Consider the following 18,389-nt stretch of genomic DNA (forward strand, 5'->3'; position numbering starts at 1 on the left):
ATATGGTCTCTTAACATATCTGGAATAGCTTCTAGTTTTTTATAACCTAAAAAAAATCTAATTTAAAAGAATGCCTTGTAATGGTGCACATATGCAATATATGGGGCCTATTGGCTAGATGATAGCCCATGATCCATGTCAAGGATGGAGCACTGCTGTACACATCCACCAACTTTCAACTGAATCAATCACATTAGTCTTGGACACTACATCTGCTTTTGGATCAACAGTCATGATCAGTGCTGGTCACTCCAAGAATAGGGTGAGATTCTCAGACTACCCAAAAAAAAGTGTGGTAGCAACATTGGGCTAAAGAAGAAGAGATTGTTAACTTTTCGAAGGGAAGCAAAAGGAAGACCCCAGTTATTATTGATCCTGATACCCCATCACATTACATTTGATCTGTGGATCGGAGGGGCAGTTTAGGGTTATAGTTCATAGTGTTTTTACCTCCCATTCCTGAATAAATGCTGGACACGGTACATGACTCCACCAGTAGTACTTGCTCCTCAGACTTTGGACACCTCCGTGGCTTTACCTTCATATCTGGATTGGCTTGAAGCATCAGAGGATCCAGGCGCTTCCTCCTTTGTTTCTTCTCATGAATATTTCGCTTGGGAGAAAATATTTCTTATAATGATTCTGGTAATTTTATTATGGAAAAAATCCCTATTTGGTATTGAATGTTCAGTTCAGTCTATTTGTCTGCAATATTGAGGTGTTTTAATTTTTGTTTCCCAAATAAGAAACTTTATAATATATCCGATTATAGAATTCTGCTTCTTTCTCCTCCTGGACTGATTTTCAGTCTCAAAATTCTCAATTCACTGGTAAAATCTGTCTTCAGTGATTACTGATTTTCCTATTGCTGAGATAGGAGTTGACAGTTAATATATGTATTACAAAGTTGCTTATTTTCACATGTACTATTGATTAGTGAAATAAAAAGTAACATGACGATTCAAAGAAATAAAAATGATTCGGAAAAAGGTTTGAAATTGATATAAAAATAATAATAATAATAATAGTACTAGGCACAATGATCTCATCCAACTCAAAATCTTAGGTTTACCCACTCCCTACTGGCCTCTACTTCCTTTCACAGCATACTAGAAAGGCATGGAAATGCTCGGCCAATCACTGGCTGAGACAGTCACTGTTGTGGGAAGTGATTGGATGAGAGGGCATTCTCAGCCAATAGGAGTATGTAGAGATGGAATCAGGAAGTGGAGACCAGCAGGGAACAGGTGAACCTCAGAACGAAAGCTGCGGGCATCAGTAAAGGTTAGAACTACTTCTTTTATTTTTTTTATATCATGCTGATCAATCTGATCTGATCTCAAAAAATAATTTGTATTCTCCTTTAACTAAGGGTCTACAGTATTCACAAAGTATTACTTGTGTTTATAGCTATGTAAATTGTTTTGCATGATGTTTTCTAGTCACTTATAGGAACCATATCAAACAGGAACCAAGAATTGTCCAAACCAAGGGTGGACTGGATCACCAGAGAATCTTTTGGTTAACCCATAACAGAGTGGCTACAACAGTGCCGAAAAAAGCAGAGCAGATCACCGGTGGATGTATACTAGTTCTGTATAGTTGGATGGTGGGTCGGTTTTCTCTAAACACGCGTTGATAACACAACCCTACACCGCTCCAAACATACATCCATGATTTTACCTGCTTCTCCAATTTTTGTTGACGCATGTCATGTCCATCATCTTGAAATTTACTGCATTGAGGGAAAAAAATATTGTTCAGAAAATATATTATTTGGCCAAACCACCTGCTGCACTTTTTAAGGCTTTGTTCACACCTGCATCCAAGCCATTTACAGTAAAAGAAAAAGTTCAGCTTTCTACACTATTTTTAATTTTTTGTTTCATTAACATGATGGACAACCTAATGGAAACCCAAGGACCCTACTATAGTCAATGGGCTCCATCGGTGCTGTTTTTGTTCAGCATATGTTGGATCCATTTACTGTTTGAGTATTTGATATTCATATAGGTTCAATATTGAGATTTTTATAGGGGAGAAAATATCTACAAAAATTGTTGGGGTATTTAAAGGAAATAAAAAATAATGTACTGTGTGAACATGGGTTTGTGGGATTTTACATTTAGAATCTATCCATAATTGTCGGGGGTCCTATCCAAGTCACCTGAATGTAGAGTATTCAGTACACTAGACCCCACGGATCTCAACTAATAAAATCATCCTTCCAATAGGCCATCAATGTGTGTTTGGAGTGGGTCTGAATCCCAGGAAATCGATTGACCAAAACAGGCCACTTTAAGGAGGACCTGTCATCAGGTCAAAAGTGGTCAGTTTGTGCTCTAATTTTATCTTTTTATTTAGTGCAACTTTTTATAGTCTTTATAAGGGGGCGTGACTCACAGGATAATTATGCTGAGCAGCCTAAAGACACGCCCATGAGGATCCTGAGAGCACCGCCCCATAAAAATTGGTGCTAAGCAAAAAATGCCTATTTCTCTGGAACTTTATAGCGTATTTAAAAAAAAAAAAAAAACAGGCATACTCAGGGGAACAGTGAGAATAAAATAAGAGCAAAAATTGGACACTTTTAACCTGGTGATAGGTCTTCCTTAATGTTTGTCTTGGCACCTGGTCTCTCACATACATATGACTGCACCAATTATTTCAGCTTTCCCCCATTCATTTGGTGACCAGCAAGAGGGGGAAAGGAGGGAAGGAAGGATTGAGGTAGGGAGAGAGAGAGAGAGAGGAGAGAGAAGGGGGGAAGGGAGGGACAGAAGGAAGGGGGGAAGAAAGGAAAGAATGAAGGAGGGAGGGAGGGAAGGAAGGAAGGAAAGAAGGAGGGAGAGAGAGGGAGAGAAGGGGGAAGGGAGGGACGGAAGGAATGAGGGAAGAAAAGAATGAAGGAGGGAAGAAAGGAAGGAAAGAAGGAAGGAGGGAGGGAGAGAAGGGGTGAGGGAGGGATGGAAGGAAGAAAGGAGGGAAGGAAGGAAAGAATGAAGTAGGGAGGGAAGGAAGGAAAGAAGGAAGGAGGGAGGGAGAAAGAGGAAGAGAAGGGGGAGGGAGGGACGGAAGGAAAGAAGGAAGGAGGGAGAGAGAGGGAGAGAAGTGGGGAAGGGAGGGACGGAAGGAGGGAAGGAAGGAAAAAATGAAGGAAGGAAAGAAGGAAGGACAGAGGGAGAGAAGGGGGATGGGAGGGATGGAAGGAGGGAAGGAAGGAAAGAATGAAGGAGAGAGGGAACGAAGGAAAGAAGTAAGGAGGGAGGGAGAGAAGGGGAAAGGAAGGGACGGAAGGAAGGAGGGAAGGAAGGAAAGAATGAAGGAGGAAGGGAAGAAGGGAAGGAAAGAAGGAAGGAGAGAGAGAGGGAGAGAAGGAGGGAAAGAAGGAAAGAAAGAATGAAGGAGGGATGGAAGGAAATCATGCAGAATAGCTTTTCCTTCTCCATTGTTACTGTTTTTGTGTCACTTATCCTGGTCTCTCATACATATGACTGCACCAATTATTTCAGCTTTCCCCCATTCATTTGGTGACCAGCAAGAGGGGGAAAGGAGGGAAGGAAGGATTGAGGTAGGGAGAGAGAGAGAGGAGAGAGAAGGGGGGAAGGAAGGGATGGAAGGAAGGGGGGAAGAAAGGAAAGAATGAAGGAGGGAGGGAAGGAAGGAAAGAAAGAAGGAGGGAGAGAGAGGGAGAGAAGGGGGAAGGGAGGGACGGAAGGAATGAGGGAAGGAAAGAATGAAGGAGAGAAGGAAGGAAGGAAAGAAGGAAGGAGGGAGGGAGAGAAGGGGTGAGGGAGGGATGGAAGGAAGAAAGGAGGGAAGGAAGGAAAGAATGAAGTAGGGAGGGAAGGAAGGAAAGAAGAAAGGAGGGAGGGAGAAAGAGGAAGAGAAGGGGGAGGGAGGGACGGAAGGAAAGAAGGAAGGAGGGAGAGAGGGAGAGAAGTGGGGAAGGGAGGGACGGAAGGAGGGAAGGAAGGAAAAAATGAAGGAAGGAAAGAAGGAAGGATGGAGGGAGAGAAGGGGGGATGGGAGGGATGGAAGGAGGGAAGGATGGAAAGAATGAAGGAGGGAGGGAAGGAAAGAAGTAAGGAGGGAGGGAGAGAAGGGGAAAGGAAGGGATGGAAGGAAGGAGGGAAGGAAGGAAAGAATGAAGGAGGAAGGGAAGGAGGGAAGGAAGGAAGGAAAGAAGGAAGGAGAGAGAGAGGGAGAGAAGGATGGAAAGAAGGAAGGGAGGAATGAAGGAGGGAAGGAAGGAAGGAAGGAGGGAGAGAGAGAGAGGGAAAGAATGAGGGAAAGAAGGCATTAAGGAAAGAAGGAAGGGAAAGATGTAAGGAAAGAAAGAGAAAAAAGGAAGAAGGGAGAGAGAGAAGGAGGGAAGGAAGGAAAGAAAGAATGAAGGAGGGATGGAAGGAAATCATGCAGAATAGCTTTTCCTTCTCCATTGTTACTGTTTTTGTGTCACTTATCCTTCATCCACAGCCGCAATGTACATAATGTAGTGCGCTGAGCAAAAAATCATATTAATACTTATATAAATTGATAGAATTAGCCCTATATAAGAGTTGTAAAGTAGATGTACAGATAGTATCTGAGGAATTACACAGTTATATTTTATTTACCTGATTGGTAGGTCAACAGCTGAACTATTTTCTGGCCTGTATCAAAAAAACATATATATTATATTAATAGTGATAATCAAAGGGGGTTGTCTTAAATACCCTATTAGGAAACTCTTTAAGTCAAAAGAAGAGAGTCCTACGATTTAGATTTTCATCAATTAGCCAAAGCAGAGAACAGCTACAAAGAGCATCGCTCTGTGCACGACATGGACAGACCATCCATTTCATAGGACGGTATGCAATGGATTATTTCCCTTGTGGTGGTGCTGCAGATTAAATGAACATTTGCAGCTCTGTTTTCATGAAAATTTTAGGTGATTCTGGGGTAATGAAACTCCATATCAAAAAAAGGGAAACGGTTGCAGAAAACCGTTGTACACAAAAGAGATCCCAACTGTGGGATCCCAAGTTGCGTGACTATGGAAGTTGCTAGTAAATGTGTTTTTTATCCCCAACTTTAGGACTCATGCACATATATCACATCTGTGCTGTGTGGACATAAATGCAGCGTTCTCTCGTTCATGTGTATTGGAGAGACCCTGCAGTACCTCTCATGGCCACTATACTATGCATGGAGCTGTGCCATTACTGATGCGCTTCAGCACCTTTGATGTGTGGTCCACTGGGGACAGTGGCGTACCACCAATGGCAGCGGGCCACGTGACAGGCTATGGGCCCGTAAGCTGGGGGGACCGGTGTCAGCGCCTGCACTCGACCCCCCCTCTGCCCGTTAGCGTCCACAATGATGATAGTGGAAGGAGCATCAGCAGACGCTTCCACCCCTATCATTTTTCCTTGGCGTGTCAGAGCAGCGGGCGTGATAACAGCGTGTCATTACAGCGCACCCGCTACTCTGGGATGTGTGCCACTTCACACCACACGCTCAGGAGACCGGAGCATTGGGTGGACCGAGGAGAGGTGAGTATTGTCTTTTTTTTAATCAGTGACCATGACCAGTGGTGGCCATAATAGAGTATGGAGGATCATGGGGAGTGCATTATATTCTATGGAGGATCATGGGGGTGCATTATATTGTATGGAGGACCATAGGAGGCGCATTACATTGTATGGAGGATCATGGGGGGTGCATTATATTGTATGGAGGATCATGGAGAGAGCATTATATTGTATGGAGGACTATGGGGAGAAAATTATATTGTATGAAGGGCCATGGGGAGAGCATTATGTTCTATGGAGAACCATGGCGGGTGCATTATTTTGTATGGAGCACCATGGGGTGTGCATTATATTGTATGAAGGACAATGGGGAGTGCATTATATTGTATGGAGGACCATGGGGAGTGCATTATTTTGTATGGAGTACCATGGGGAGAGCATTTTATTCTATGGAGGACCATGAGGAGAGCATTATATTCTATAGAGCATCATGGGGAGTGCATTATATTCTAGGGAGGACCATGGGGAGTGCATTATATTCTATGGAGGACCATGGGGAGGGCATTATATTGCATGGAGGACCATGGGGAGTGCATTATATTCTATGCAGGACCATGGGGAGTGCATTATATTCTAGGGAGGACCATGGGGAGTGCATTATATTCTATGGAAGACCATGGGGAGGGCATTATATTGTATGGAGGACCATGGGAAGTGCATTATCTTATATGGAGGACCATGGGGGTGCATTATTGTGTATGGAGTACCATGGGGAGTGCATTATTTTGTATGGAGTACCATGGGGAGAACATTATATTCTATGGAGGACCATGGGGAGTGCATTATATTCTAGGGAGGACCATGGGGAGTGCATTATATTCTATGGAGGACCATGGGGAGGGCATTATATTGTATGGAGGACCACGGGGAGTGCATTATATTCTATGGAGGACCATGGGGAGTGCATTATATTCTATGGAGGACCATGGGGAGTGCATTATATTCTATGGAAGATCATGGAGAGTGCATTATATTCTATGGAGGACCGTGCAGATTTATTATATTCTATGGAGGACCATGGGGACTGCATTATAATGTATGGAGGACCATCGGAACTGCATTATATTTTATGGAGGACCATGGGGAGAGCGCTATTTTCTATGGAGGAACATTGGGGTGCATTATATTGTATGGACAACCATTGCAAGTGCATTATATTCTATGGTGGACAATGAGGAGTGCATTATATTGTATGGAGGACCATGGGGAGTGCATTATATTGTATGGAGGACCATGGGGTACATTATGTTGTATGAAGGACAATGGGGAGTGCATTATATTGTATGGAGGACGATGGGGAGAGCATTATCTTCTAAGGAGGACCATGGGGGTACATTATTGTGTATGGAGTACCATGGGAAGTGCATTATTTTGTATGGAGTACCATGGGGAGAGCATTATATTCTATGGAGGACCATGGGGAGTGCATTATATTCTATGGAGGACCATGGGGAGTGCATTATATTCTATGGAGGACCATGGGGAGGGCATTATATTGTATGGAGGACCATGGGGAGTGCATTATATTCTATGGAGGACCATGGGGAGTGCATTATATTCTATGGAGGACCATGGGGAGTGCATTATATTCTATAGAGGACCATGGGGAGTGCATTATATTCTATGGAAGATTATGGAGAGTGCATTATATTTTATGGAGGACCATGGGGAGAGCACTATTTTCTATGGAGGAACATTGGGGAGCATTATATTGTATGGACAACTATTGCAAGTGCATTATATTCTATGGAGGACCATGAGGAGTGCATTATATTGCATGGAGGACCATGGGGAGTGCATTATATTGTATGGAGGACCATGGGGTGCATTATATTGTATGGAGGACCATGGGGAGTGTATTATATTGCTTGGAGGATCATGGGGAGTGCAATATATTGTATGGAGGACCATGGGGAGTGCATTATACTATAGGGAGGATTATGGGGGTACATTATATTATATGAAAGTCTGTGTGGGGGACCATTATACTGTATGCAAGCAATTATACGGTTTGAAGGTTTGTGTGGGGTCCATAATATTGTATGAAGGGGTGTGTGGAGTCCATCATACTGTATGGAGGGTTGTGTGGGGCCCATTATACAGTTTGGAGGGCTAATGGGGGCCATTATACAGCTTAGAGGGCTAGTGGGGGCCATTATACAGTTTGGAGGGCTAGTGCAGGCCATTATACTGTTTGGGGGGCTAGTGGGGGCCATTATACAGTGTGGGGCCATTATACTGTATGTAGGCCCATTATACTGCATGGAGGGCTGTGTGTGAGTCACAGTTGGGGGATCACACTGTGTTGGGATCTCCATACTTTGCCTTGGGAGTTGAGGTGGGGTACAGTAGGGTCATTATACTGTGCATGTGGAGGAATTCACCATGGGGGTATCATACTGTGTTTGGGGGGCACTTTTGTTCGCATAATACTTTATGGGGGCAATGAAAGAAGAATCTAGGACTTCAGCAGGAGGAAAATTACTATGTGAAGGCTGAAAAGTTGTGAGATCTGCTCTTCTGTGATCCCGATAATTATTATTATTAATTTGTTGGGGGGAAGGGCCCAATTAGAACTTTTGCTGTGGGGCCCCATGATTTCTATGTACGCCCCTGGCTGAGGATCAGCAAAACCCTTCACAATGCGGCCAATTTCATTTTTTGCATTTTCGTTTTTCCCTCTTCTTCTTCCCAGAGCCATAACTCTTATTTTTTTGTCCACATAGACAAATGAGTGCTTGTTTTTTGCAGGACAAGTTGTACTTTTGAATGATACCATTAATTTTACCACATAATGTACTGAAAAATGGGAAGAAAATTCCAAGTGGGGAGAAATTGTGAAAAAAAACCTCAATTCTGACATTGTTTTTTTGAGAATTGTTTTTACGTGTACATTTTGTGGTAAAAATAACCTTGCAATATGATTCTGCTCATCAGTACGATTACGGCGATACCAAACATATCTCGTTTTTTTATTATGTTAGTGGTGAAAAAAATAGAAGTTTGCATAAAAAATTTTTGGGGGTTGTGTCGCCCTTTTCCGAGACCCGTAATGTTTTTATTTTTCAGTCTATAGATCCATGTGAGGGCTTATTTTTTGCAGGACGAGGCAACATTTTTATTGATACCGTTCTGGGATAGATATGACATTTTGATCGCTTGTTACAGCATTTTTTGTGAAATTACAGCTACCAAAAAAACATTTTTGGCGGTCTTGATTTTTTTTTTATTTACGGGTTAATTTGCTTTTAATATTTTGATAGATTTTTTGAACGCGAATATTCTACATATGTGTATTTTCTTTTTATTCTTTACTATTAATGGGTCAAAAAGGTGGTGATTTGAGCTTTTATATAGACTTTTTTTTTTATATTTTTTAAAACAATTTTTTAAACTTTTCATTGTTCTTGTTAGTCCCGTTAGGGGACTTGAAGCTGTGATCATCTGATGGCTTGTGCTATATACAGTAATGCCACGGTCCATGTTGTAGGGGATAAAGTTTTGTGGAAAAAAAATGAAATTACTTTTTAAATATATATATACTGTATATTTATTAGATTTAACTGAATATATAAAAATGTAGGTATTTAAGACTCACATCGATGAATCATTAATGTCAGTACAGCAAAAAGTAATCTATATTTTCCCTATAATTTGCATATCCTTAGCAATATCTACAATAACAGTTTGGTCTTTTATTTGCTGTGTTAATAATTTTCTGTTTACATCGGTAATGAGTTATACTAAGGCAGTAATTTCCTCCGGGAGAAGATAATTAATTTTCAGCAGATGATTCGTCATCTCATTGGTCGCCGCTGATATTGTCATTAATTTCACCTGAATACAGTTATGTTAATATTGATTGCTGTAGCACCTGCCCGGACGCACGGGATTAAGATGGGCACCAAAGCTGCTTATGTATTAGCCAAGGGCGGCTCAGCCCCGATGGACTTAGTCTGTAACTTCTTGTAAATCATTCATCGTATCGCTGGAATACAAAGCAAATCTGCTCCCCAGCACCAGATATTATACTAAAGTAGCCCATTTGAGACATTGGTAAATTTGCAACAATTACGAAAAAATAAACTTAGAATTATATATTATATGTGCTATCCCATGTGGTAACAGGGCTTTTTTGTGCTTGAGTTATATTAAGTTGCTAGTTCACATGACCACTTCATGCTCCTTTACAAGCAGCTTTCATCTGCTGCTCAGCAAAAATTTGTGCACGGTATTTCGTTTGTGTATGGGAATTCCCCAGTTTGGGAGCAAGGAGACTAGGACGGGTAATGTCCTGTACTCACTCGAACTGCTTGAATGCAGTGTACTGATCTTTGCTGAGCAGCAGATGAAAGCAGCTTGTAAAGGAGCATGAAATAAGAGTTGAAACAACATTTCAGCACAGAGTTTGGGAGAAAAAGAAGACTGATAGGCTAATGTAGTATAGTACAAACAAAATCATAACTTTGAAATGCCTGAAGGATAATTAAATATAAAAAAAAAGTTTAAATGCTCTCTAAAAGAAAATCTATTGACAAGGTCAACATAGACATATCAGAAAATAGCATTGGTGGTGGTTCATTAGTCTGAACCCCCATGATTCTTCAAAATAAAATCAACCCCTTTGGTCATAGTCACATAGTTATGTTACCAGAAATCTCAGAAACCCTACTTTGAACTACCCCCAGCACTCCGCACTCAGGGCACAAACCCTACCAGCAGTTAGCTACACCCAGGCTGAGACTGGCCCACAAGGGCACAGGTGAATCCCTCAGTGGACCCTTGTTCCTTTGTTGGGTGAAGAGAATGGGGCATCAGACTGCGCTGCTCGCCTGTCAGAATAATGTACCAGAGGAATCCAAGTCGATGTAATGATGAAATAGACTTTATTAAGTGGACCCCTGTGGAAGAGTGGGGTCCCCAACCCTTACAACCCTAATCACTTGTACAGACGAGGGCAGCATCTCATCATTCATTTAACAAACTACCCAGTCTACTAGTATATAGAAGCATAGACAAATTTGTGAACAAGGGTCAAGTAATATTGCGTGAAGCTGAACAGTGGGTCCCCAGAATCAATGTCACTGGTGGGCCCTTGGGACCCCTGCCCGACACTGGATGCACCCTTGTTGTTGTGCTTTAATGTAGGGGAAGCCGTATGTGCTTACGCTTATAAAACCACCAGTGTCGAAAGTGATATGTCAGAAGAAGACCTTGGATAGATTACCCTTTCAAGACAACCTTAGGTGAAACATTCAATATATTTATAGGTTTTTAGAAGCGTGTACTCTGTTCTTTTTCATCTAAACCCACATTTCTCCAACAGGTCAAGTCTTGAAGATTTCACTAAATTAGTTATTAGCATGTGCTACCTCTACGGGAAATCCTCATCACCACCTGTTGAGGTTCCTTGAGGCAATAAATGAAGCCGAAGGAGACATCTTCTATTGACTGCATGCAACACTAATTAGACTTATTAGGAAAATAAAATATTACTTACATTTCCATCTCTCACAATGAAGCCAGTATCCTAAGACATCTGCAAACAACTCACTCTTGGATGAGAGATATAAGAAATCTCGGGTTCGGGTGTATTCGTATCTCTGGTTGTCAGGTACCTGGTGGCAGCACAGGCTTGGAAGAAGGCGATGCTATTACGGCACAAAGAGAGGACACGGTGCATGTGTAATCTTCCTATCGGCATGGACATCAGTAAATTGGGATTCTCATAATCAGCTTTGTTAGCTTGGCTTATTAGCCCGGTCACACAACACATCTCTGCAAAAACCTGCATCGTAGTAGACAGAGAAAGAACCTGATATATAAGCAATTAAAGATATAAGAAATCCCAGAAAATGGAAATGTCAGACATTAGTACCACCGAAACCTACAATATTCTGCAACATGAAATTTCCAGTTTCAAAGATTAAGTTGTTTTTTTAATCTTTTTGGTAAATACTTTTTGTTCACCTTTTCCCGGCAGCTTCCCTGTAACCATGGCTAGAATGTTTGGTTCCCTAAACCATTTTATTACAACACCGGAAACACCTATTTTTTTCAATCTTTTTTGTTCCAACATTTTTTATAGTTTTTTGAGGGGTTGTTTTTTTTCTATATCTATTTTATTTTTTAATGGCACCATTTCGGGGTGCAGATCACTTATTAACTTTTATTATATTAATTTTGTTGAGTGGATGGAACAAAAAAAAACAGCAATGCTGAAATTATTTTTGCTTGCTTTCATCTATTTACCATAAATAAATAAATTATTTATTTGGGTGAATAGATTATGGAAAAGCTAAATTTGTATCGTTTTTATGTTTTAATACTTTTGCATAATAAAATCTCACATTCCAAGAGATGTAACTTTTAGATTTTTTTCTCTGTGAGTGTTGTGGTCTGCATGCTTTTTTATTTTGCAGAATTTTTTTGCTCTCCTGTGTTGACGGTGAGGCGGAGCAGACTGTGTTGCGTGGAGCAGGGTCCCTTCCTCAGGAAGTCAGCGGCAGCACAGAGGTGTGGGGATGCTGAGGGCCCATTGTCGGCGGTGAGCAGAGCGGAGTGCATCATTGCCTTCCCGGCATCCATTTTCCCAAAGCCATGGGCCACCAGAAAATGTCCGCCTCTGGCGGCACGTGCACAGGTTGGGGTCTCGGCCCAGCCGAGATCTCACTCTGCTCACACTCTGCCTCTGGTGCCCATTTTCCTGAAGTCGCAAGCTTCAGGGAAATGGCCTCTGGAGGCAGAGCATGAGCAGATTGAGATCTCGACTGGGCTGAGATCCCAATCAGCGCACACGCCACTGGAAGCGTCCCGCGGCCTCAGGAAAATGTCCGCTGAGAAAGCAATGATGCACTTCCCTTTACTCACCGCCAACACCGGGCCCGCAACATCGCCACACTTCTGCTGCCGCTGGCTTCCTGAGAAAGGGACCCTGCTCCTCCACCACCGCAAACCCCTGGTAAGCCTGCATTCGGACTATAAGACACACCCCACATTTTCCTCCCAAATTTGAGGGGAAAAAAGTGTGTCTTATAGTCAGAAAAATACGATACTTTATTCCCATTCCAAATTCTCTAACATAATAAGTTATATACACAGTACATGCATTTTTTTTCTACAATTTTGCAATGTATTGGTGCATGTTGTTAGGAATGGAGCGTTAGCTGTGCATTCATGGTTCTCTCAATTTATTTCTATGCATACTCAGAAAATGGCAATTTTCAGAGCTGCCATATGCAAACTGTCTCTTCAGAGAGGAAGAGGACCAGAACTCTAGTGCCACCTACAGGAAGTAGCAATCCTAGAAGTCAATAGTGACCCTTAAATGAGCCTTATCACATGACTTAGGATATAAGCCATAACCAGAAACTCAATTTGCAGACACTGTGTTTCAGGGTACTGCCCCTCGTCAGTGCAAGGTGTGAGTTCTGGTTTGGCTGGGTGAGAGGCATCAGACCGGTATCTAAGGGGTAACATTTCTCCTTGCAGGGAGTGACATGTTAAGCATGTCATGGTGAGGAGACTTTTAAAGCCGCAATGCTCCTCTGATAAATATGCAAATTGTCTCTTCAGAGGGGAAGAGGAGAAGAACTCTAGTGCCACCTACAGGAAGAAGCAATCCTAAAAGTCAATAGTGACCCTTTAACGAGCCTTATCACATGACTTAGGACATAAGCCAGAACCAGAAACTCAATTTGCAGACACTGTATGTCGGGGTACTGCCCCTCGTCAGTGCAAAGTATGAGTTCTGCCATAAAAATGAATGGAGCAAACTGTGCATATGACCCACATCTATCTATCTATTGATGGCTCGAAAACTATTATTTTTTTGAAGTCTAATAAAAGTTAATCGGTTTATGTGGCAGATCTCAGATTATATGAACAAAGACATAGAGAAAAGGAAAGGACAAAACAAAAAAGAAAAGGGGATAAAAAAATATAATGGGGAGAACTTCATATCAACCAGGGAGAGAAGATGAGACAAGACCTGAAAAAGGTTGTCCACTACTTTTTCACTGATGACCCATCCTTAGGATAGGTCATCAATGTCTGATCGGCTGTGGTATTTATGTCTGACACCGATAACAGCTCATCGTGGGGGTGGTGGATAAGTAATGAATGAAAAAGTAGTGGACAACCTCTTGAACTCCGACCAAGGATGCCATGTGTCAAAGATATCTTTTGCATTATTTTCATCATCAACTTTAATCTCCTCCATGAACATTAATACATTAACCCATAATAGACTGAAAGAAGGTGATAAAGATTTCCATAGTTTGGGAATAGTTTGTTGCATTGCAAGAATAAAGTGCTCCAGAAGACCCCTTTTAATTAGTAAAAATGGGTCTGGGGAGTATGGAACATCAGGGATCATTTGGAGGTTTGTGCGACAGTCAGGACATCTACCATAATAGACATATAGGAAATTAGCTACACCATCTGCATAATATTAAACCTGGGCCTGAAGTTTACCAACAACACAAGTGTGAGAATGATGGAAACACTTCAGATCTGTGCAAAGTGCGCCCCGCGGGCCACATTCGGCCCTCTGGTTGTTCCAGTCTGGCCCGCGGACCGAGAGAGCCGAGGGGCTGGAAAACAGTGGCTAATGTGTGGCGCCCTGCTGCGCATTGGTGCCACAGAACCCAGAAGGATGCATGGATGGACTTCTCCACAAGAGGCCCGCACACATTCACACACCTCCACCCTACCACCTCAGACCAGCAGAGGGAGCCCGTTAGGGATATATATAGGGAGGGTGGAGCCAGGCAGCTCAGATTAGTTCCTGCTTAGACACAGAGAGGGACAGAGCTCAGAGTTGAGCAAAGAGCATGCTGACGCTCAGAGAGCAGCGTAGAGGCAGCGCGCTGGCTGCTGTGCTTAGGCGAGCCAAGGCCTACAGCACGTGTGAAGGCCTAGTGAGGGTCTTGAGTGGGCCGAAGGCGAGAGGAGAAGGAAGAAGTAGCGAGGGGGCAGAGGAGCATACCAGGCTCACCCCGATATATATACCGGACACCGGTTCCGCGCCTACAGGCACCTTTTATACACAGTAGGAACCACCGGAACCCCTGGAGGACTACAGGTCCCAGGTTCACCAAACGCTGACTACAGTACCAGGGCTAGGGGTCACGGAGGTCCCAGCGTCCAGAGAGAGTGATCTCCAAAGAGAAGGCCCTACCACCAGGTCAGCAGGTGCAAAGAGAGACAGTAACCAAGCCAGGCCTAGCTCCAGGCAGGTCAGAAGCTTAGAGAATAAAGCAACGGATCAGGAGGCCCTATACACGCTCACTGGGGAGAGTCCAAAAGTGTGCCCTTCGCCTGGAGTACCCTGGACCGTGCCTGTAACATCACCAGTAAAGGTACTGAAGCTTACTGTTAGAACCCTCCTGTTAGTTTTTGCCATCTTGTGTTTTGCGGTCACGTGACCAGCTGCCTATATATTCCAGCTCCACCCTTCTGGCTTTGCTGGACTTCAGTGTTTTTTTGCCTGTCTCTCTAGCCAGGTGCTTCGGTGCCTATTTCTGTCTAGTTTGCTTGGTCCTCTGGACCTCTAGTACTTTTTGTCAGTTTGTCTTTTTGCTCTGCAACAACTTCTGTTAGGAGGTGTCTCATTTTTGTCCCAGTCCTTAGTTCTTTTTGGGACCCCTCCCTTTATTCTATAGGTCTCCGTTCAGACTAGCCGATGACGAAGGCAGGTCTGTTCACATGGAATAGGTTGCCCGCTACATCGTAGGGATTCAGCTTAGTCTTACTGTAGGGACAGCTTTTCCCTTTCTTTCCTTAGTTTATGTTGCAGATCATAACGGTAAGTCCAGCCCAAAAAAAAAAAACTAAAAGGAAACAAATTCGGGGATCAATATGGTTTCCGTCCAGGAGTTGGCTCATCGCCTGCAGGACTTGTCTCTGGAGGTGGCCGAGCTTCAGAAACACGTGAGTAGCTGTCCTGGAGCGCATTTTGTGGAACCGAAGGTAGGACTGCCTGATATTTTTTATGGTAAACAGCAAGATTTTTTTTCCTTTAAAAATGATTGTTTGTTATATTTGAGACCGAGGTCCTCTGGGAATGAATCACAGCGCATTGGTTTTATTATGTCACTTTTGCGCAAAGAACCACAGGGGTGGGCCTTTTCTCTCCAACCTAATGATCCATGTTTAAGTTTTGTTGAGGATTTTTTTTCTGCTATGGGGCTATTATATGACGATCCTGATCGAATCTCATCTGCTGAATCAGAACTTAGACGTTTGAATCAGGGGTCAGATGATGTTGAAATTTATTGCACACACTTTTGAAGGTGGGCTTCAGAAATTAAGTGGAATGATTTGGCGCTGAAAAGTTTATTTCTTGCTGGTCTGAGTGAAAGGGTTAAGGATTTGCTAATTGCATTCCCTGCACCTGAGACTCTGCAGGAAGCTATGCAGTTAGCTGTTCGTGTGGACAGGAGAATAAGGTCCAGGGTCAATGATGTAAAAACTCCTGTAACTTCAGGTCCTAGTTTCCAGAAAATCTGCTCTGACAGCGGAGAACCAATGGAGGTTGGGGCAATGTCACTCCGCTCTCAAGAAAGAGATTGGAGATTCACCGAAGGTTTGTGTCTTTATTGTGGTAAAGCTGATCATTTGATTAAGTATTGTGAGCGTCGTTTAAGTAAAGAAAAAAAAAAGGTCAGTTACTCCCGTATAGCTTGTTTACGCTCTGCAGGAGTGTTCCTTTCTGGGTGTACTACTCTGCAGGGAGATTTGATTGAATTTCAGGTATTTGTGGATTGTGGTTCAACACTTAATGTGATTGATAAAGGGTTTTTGGAAAAACTTAAATTGAAATCCAAACCTTTGTCATCTCCTATTTTTGTGGTTGCAATTGATAACACTCCTTTGAAATGTATTACTCACAAGACTGCTGCATTTCCTCTCACTATCAATGGTGTTCACCAAGAAATTTTGGACTTGGTTGTTTTGGAAAATTTGCCCTCTCCAGTTGTTCTAGGATTGCCTTGGTTAAAACTGCACAATCCTTTGTTGGACTGGTCTACTAGTGTGATTAAGTCTTGGAGTCCGAAGTGCTATGATAAATGTTGTAATGGTCGCATTGCGGCTGTGGAAAAAGGGGAATTACCGGTACCTATTCAAGATTTTTGGAGTTTTTTTTCGGAGGAGGAGTCGCAAGTTTTACCTCCTCATAGGGATTATGATTGTGCCATTGAGTTTGTTCCAGGTGCTACTCTTCCCAAAAGTTACTTATTTAATCTGACTATCCCTGAAAGAAAGGCCTTGGAAGAGTACATAGAGACTAGCCTGGCTGCTGGTCACATTAGACCTTCTAAGTCGCCTGTGGCAGTTGGATTCTTCTTTGTTAAAAAAAAGGATGGCGGTTTACGTCCATGTCTGGATTTTCGTGAAATTAATAAGATTACTGTACGCAATTCCTACCCATTGCTGTTAATTCCTGACTTGTTTAACCAGTTAGTGGGAGCCAAGTGGTTCTCTAAAATTGATCTCCGAGGGCATACAATTTGTTACGTGTGAAGGAGGGTGATGAATGGAAAACTGCTTTTAACACTCTGGTAGGTCATTTTGAGAATCTGGTGATGCCCTTCGGTCTTACCAATGCACCTGCATTTTTTCAGAACCTTATTAATGACATCCTGAGACCTTTGATTGGTAAGAATGTGGTTGTGTATTTGGATGACATTTTGATTTATTCACCAGATTTAGAGTCCCATTGGCAGAGTGTACGTGAAGTTTTGCAGTTATTGAGTGATAATTCACTCTTTGCTAAGCTGGAGAAATGTGAGTTCGCTGTGCAGAAAATTAGTTTTTTGGGCTACATTGTCTCCAGCGAGGGCTTTGAGATGGACTCTGTGAAGGTTCAGGCTGTGCAGGAATGGCCTAGGCCTATTGGTTTGAAATCTATACAGAGGTTTTTGGGTTTTGCCAATTATTACAGGAAATTCATTAAGAATTTTTCTGTAATTGTTAAACCTCTAATCGATCTCACCAGGAAAGGTGCGAATACGACCCAGTGGACTACTGAAGCCATTGAAGCGTTTGAGTATCTCAAAGAGAGGTTCAGTTCTGCCCCTATCCTTATACAGCCTGATGAGACCAAACCTTTTTTGGTCGAGGTCGATGCTTCATCGGTGGGGGTCGGAGCAGTTTTGTCTCAGGAGAACAAGGGTGGAGTACATCCTTGTGCCTTCTTTTTGAAAAAATTTTCGGAAACCGAACTGAATTATGATGTTGGAAATCGGGAGTTGCTGGCCATTAAACTTGTGTTTGAACACTGGCGTCATTTTTTGGAAGGCGCTAGATTTCCTATTCAGGTTTTCACAGATCATAAGAATTTGATCTATCTGGATGCTGCCAAGCGCTTGAATGCCCGTCAAGCTAGGTGGGCACTTTTTTTTTCTCGGTTTCATTTTTCTGTTACCTATATCCCTGGTACTAAGAATGTTAAAGCCAATGCTTTATCTCGCAGCTTCTCTCCTACAGTCAGTGCCGAGGAGGAGGAGAGCATTTTGCAGAAAGGAGTTGTGGTGGCGGCATTGGACTCCGATTTGGAGAATGGGATTCTGAATGCTCAAGATGATGCTCCATCTAACACTCCCCATGGGAGGTTGTTTGTGCCTAGAGCCTTTAGGAGAGATTTGTTTGTGGAGTGTCATGAGTCTCGGTTGGCAGGTCATCCAGGAGTTTCGGAGACTAAGAGACTTATCAGTCGCAGTTTTTGGTGGCCTGGATGGCAGAAGGAAGTCATCAAGTGGGTGCGTCAGTGTACTGTGTGTGCTAGGTCAAAGGCTTCACATACTCCTG

General features: G+C 42.8%; 1 protein-coding gene across 1 annotated transcript in view; it reads right to left on the reverse strand.

The window, feature by feature from the left end:
• LOC141173159 (tubby protein-like) overlaps nt 1–11,334 on the reverse strand; it is a 31,565-nt gene extending 20,231 nt beyond the window's left edge. Inside the window, exons 1-4 of the mRNA XM_073657794.1 lie at nt 11,077–11,334; nt 4,620–4,655; nt 1,684–1,735; nt 451–613 (exon numbers count right to left, since the gene is read on the reverse strand). Of these exons, the coding sequence (XP_073513895.1) occupies nt 451–613; nt 1,684–1,735; nt 4,620–4,655; nt 11,077–11,084 (259 nt within the window). The 5' untranslated portion in view covers nt 11,085–11,334. The remainder of the gene's footprint in view (nt 1–450; nt 614–1,683; nt 1,736–4,619; nt 4,656–11,076) is intronic.
• Between the last annotated feature and the right edge of the window lie 7,055 nt (nt 11,335–18,389).

The sequence above is a fragment of the Phyllobates terribilis genome, unplaced genomic scaffold (assembly GCF_046119375.1).
Source record: "Phyllobates terribilis strain yellow unplaced genomic scaffold, ASM4611937v1 Scaffold_12__6_contigs__length_324123572, whole genome shotgun sequence".
Classification (NCBI taxonomy): domain Eukaryota; kingdom Metazoa; phylum Chordata; class Amphibia; order Anura; family Dendrobatidae; genus Phyllobates; species Phyllobates terribilis.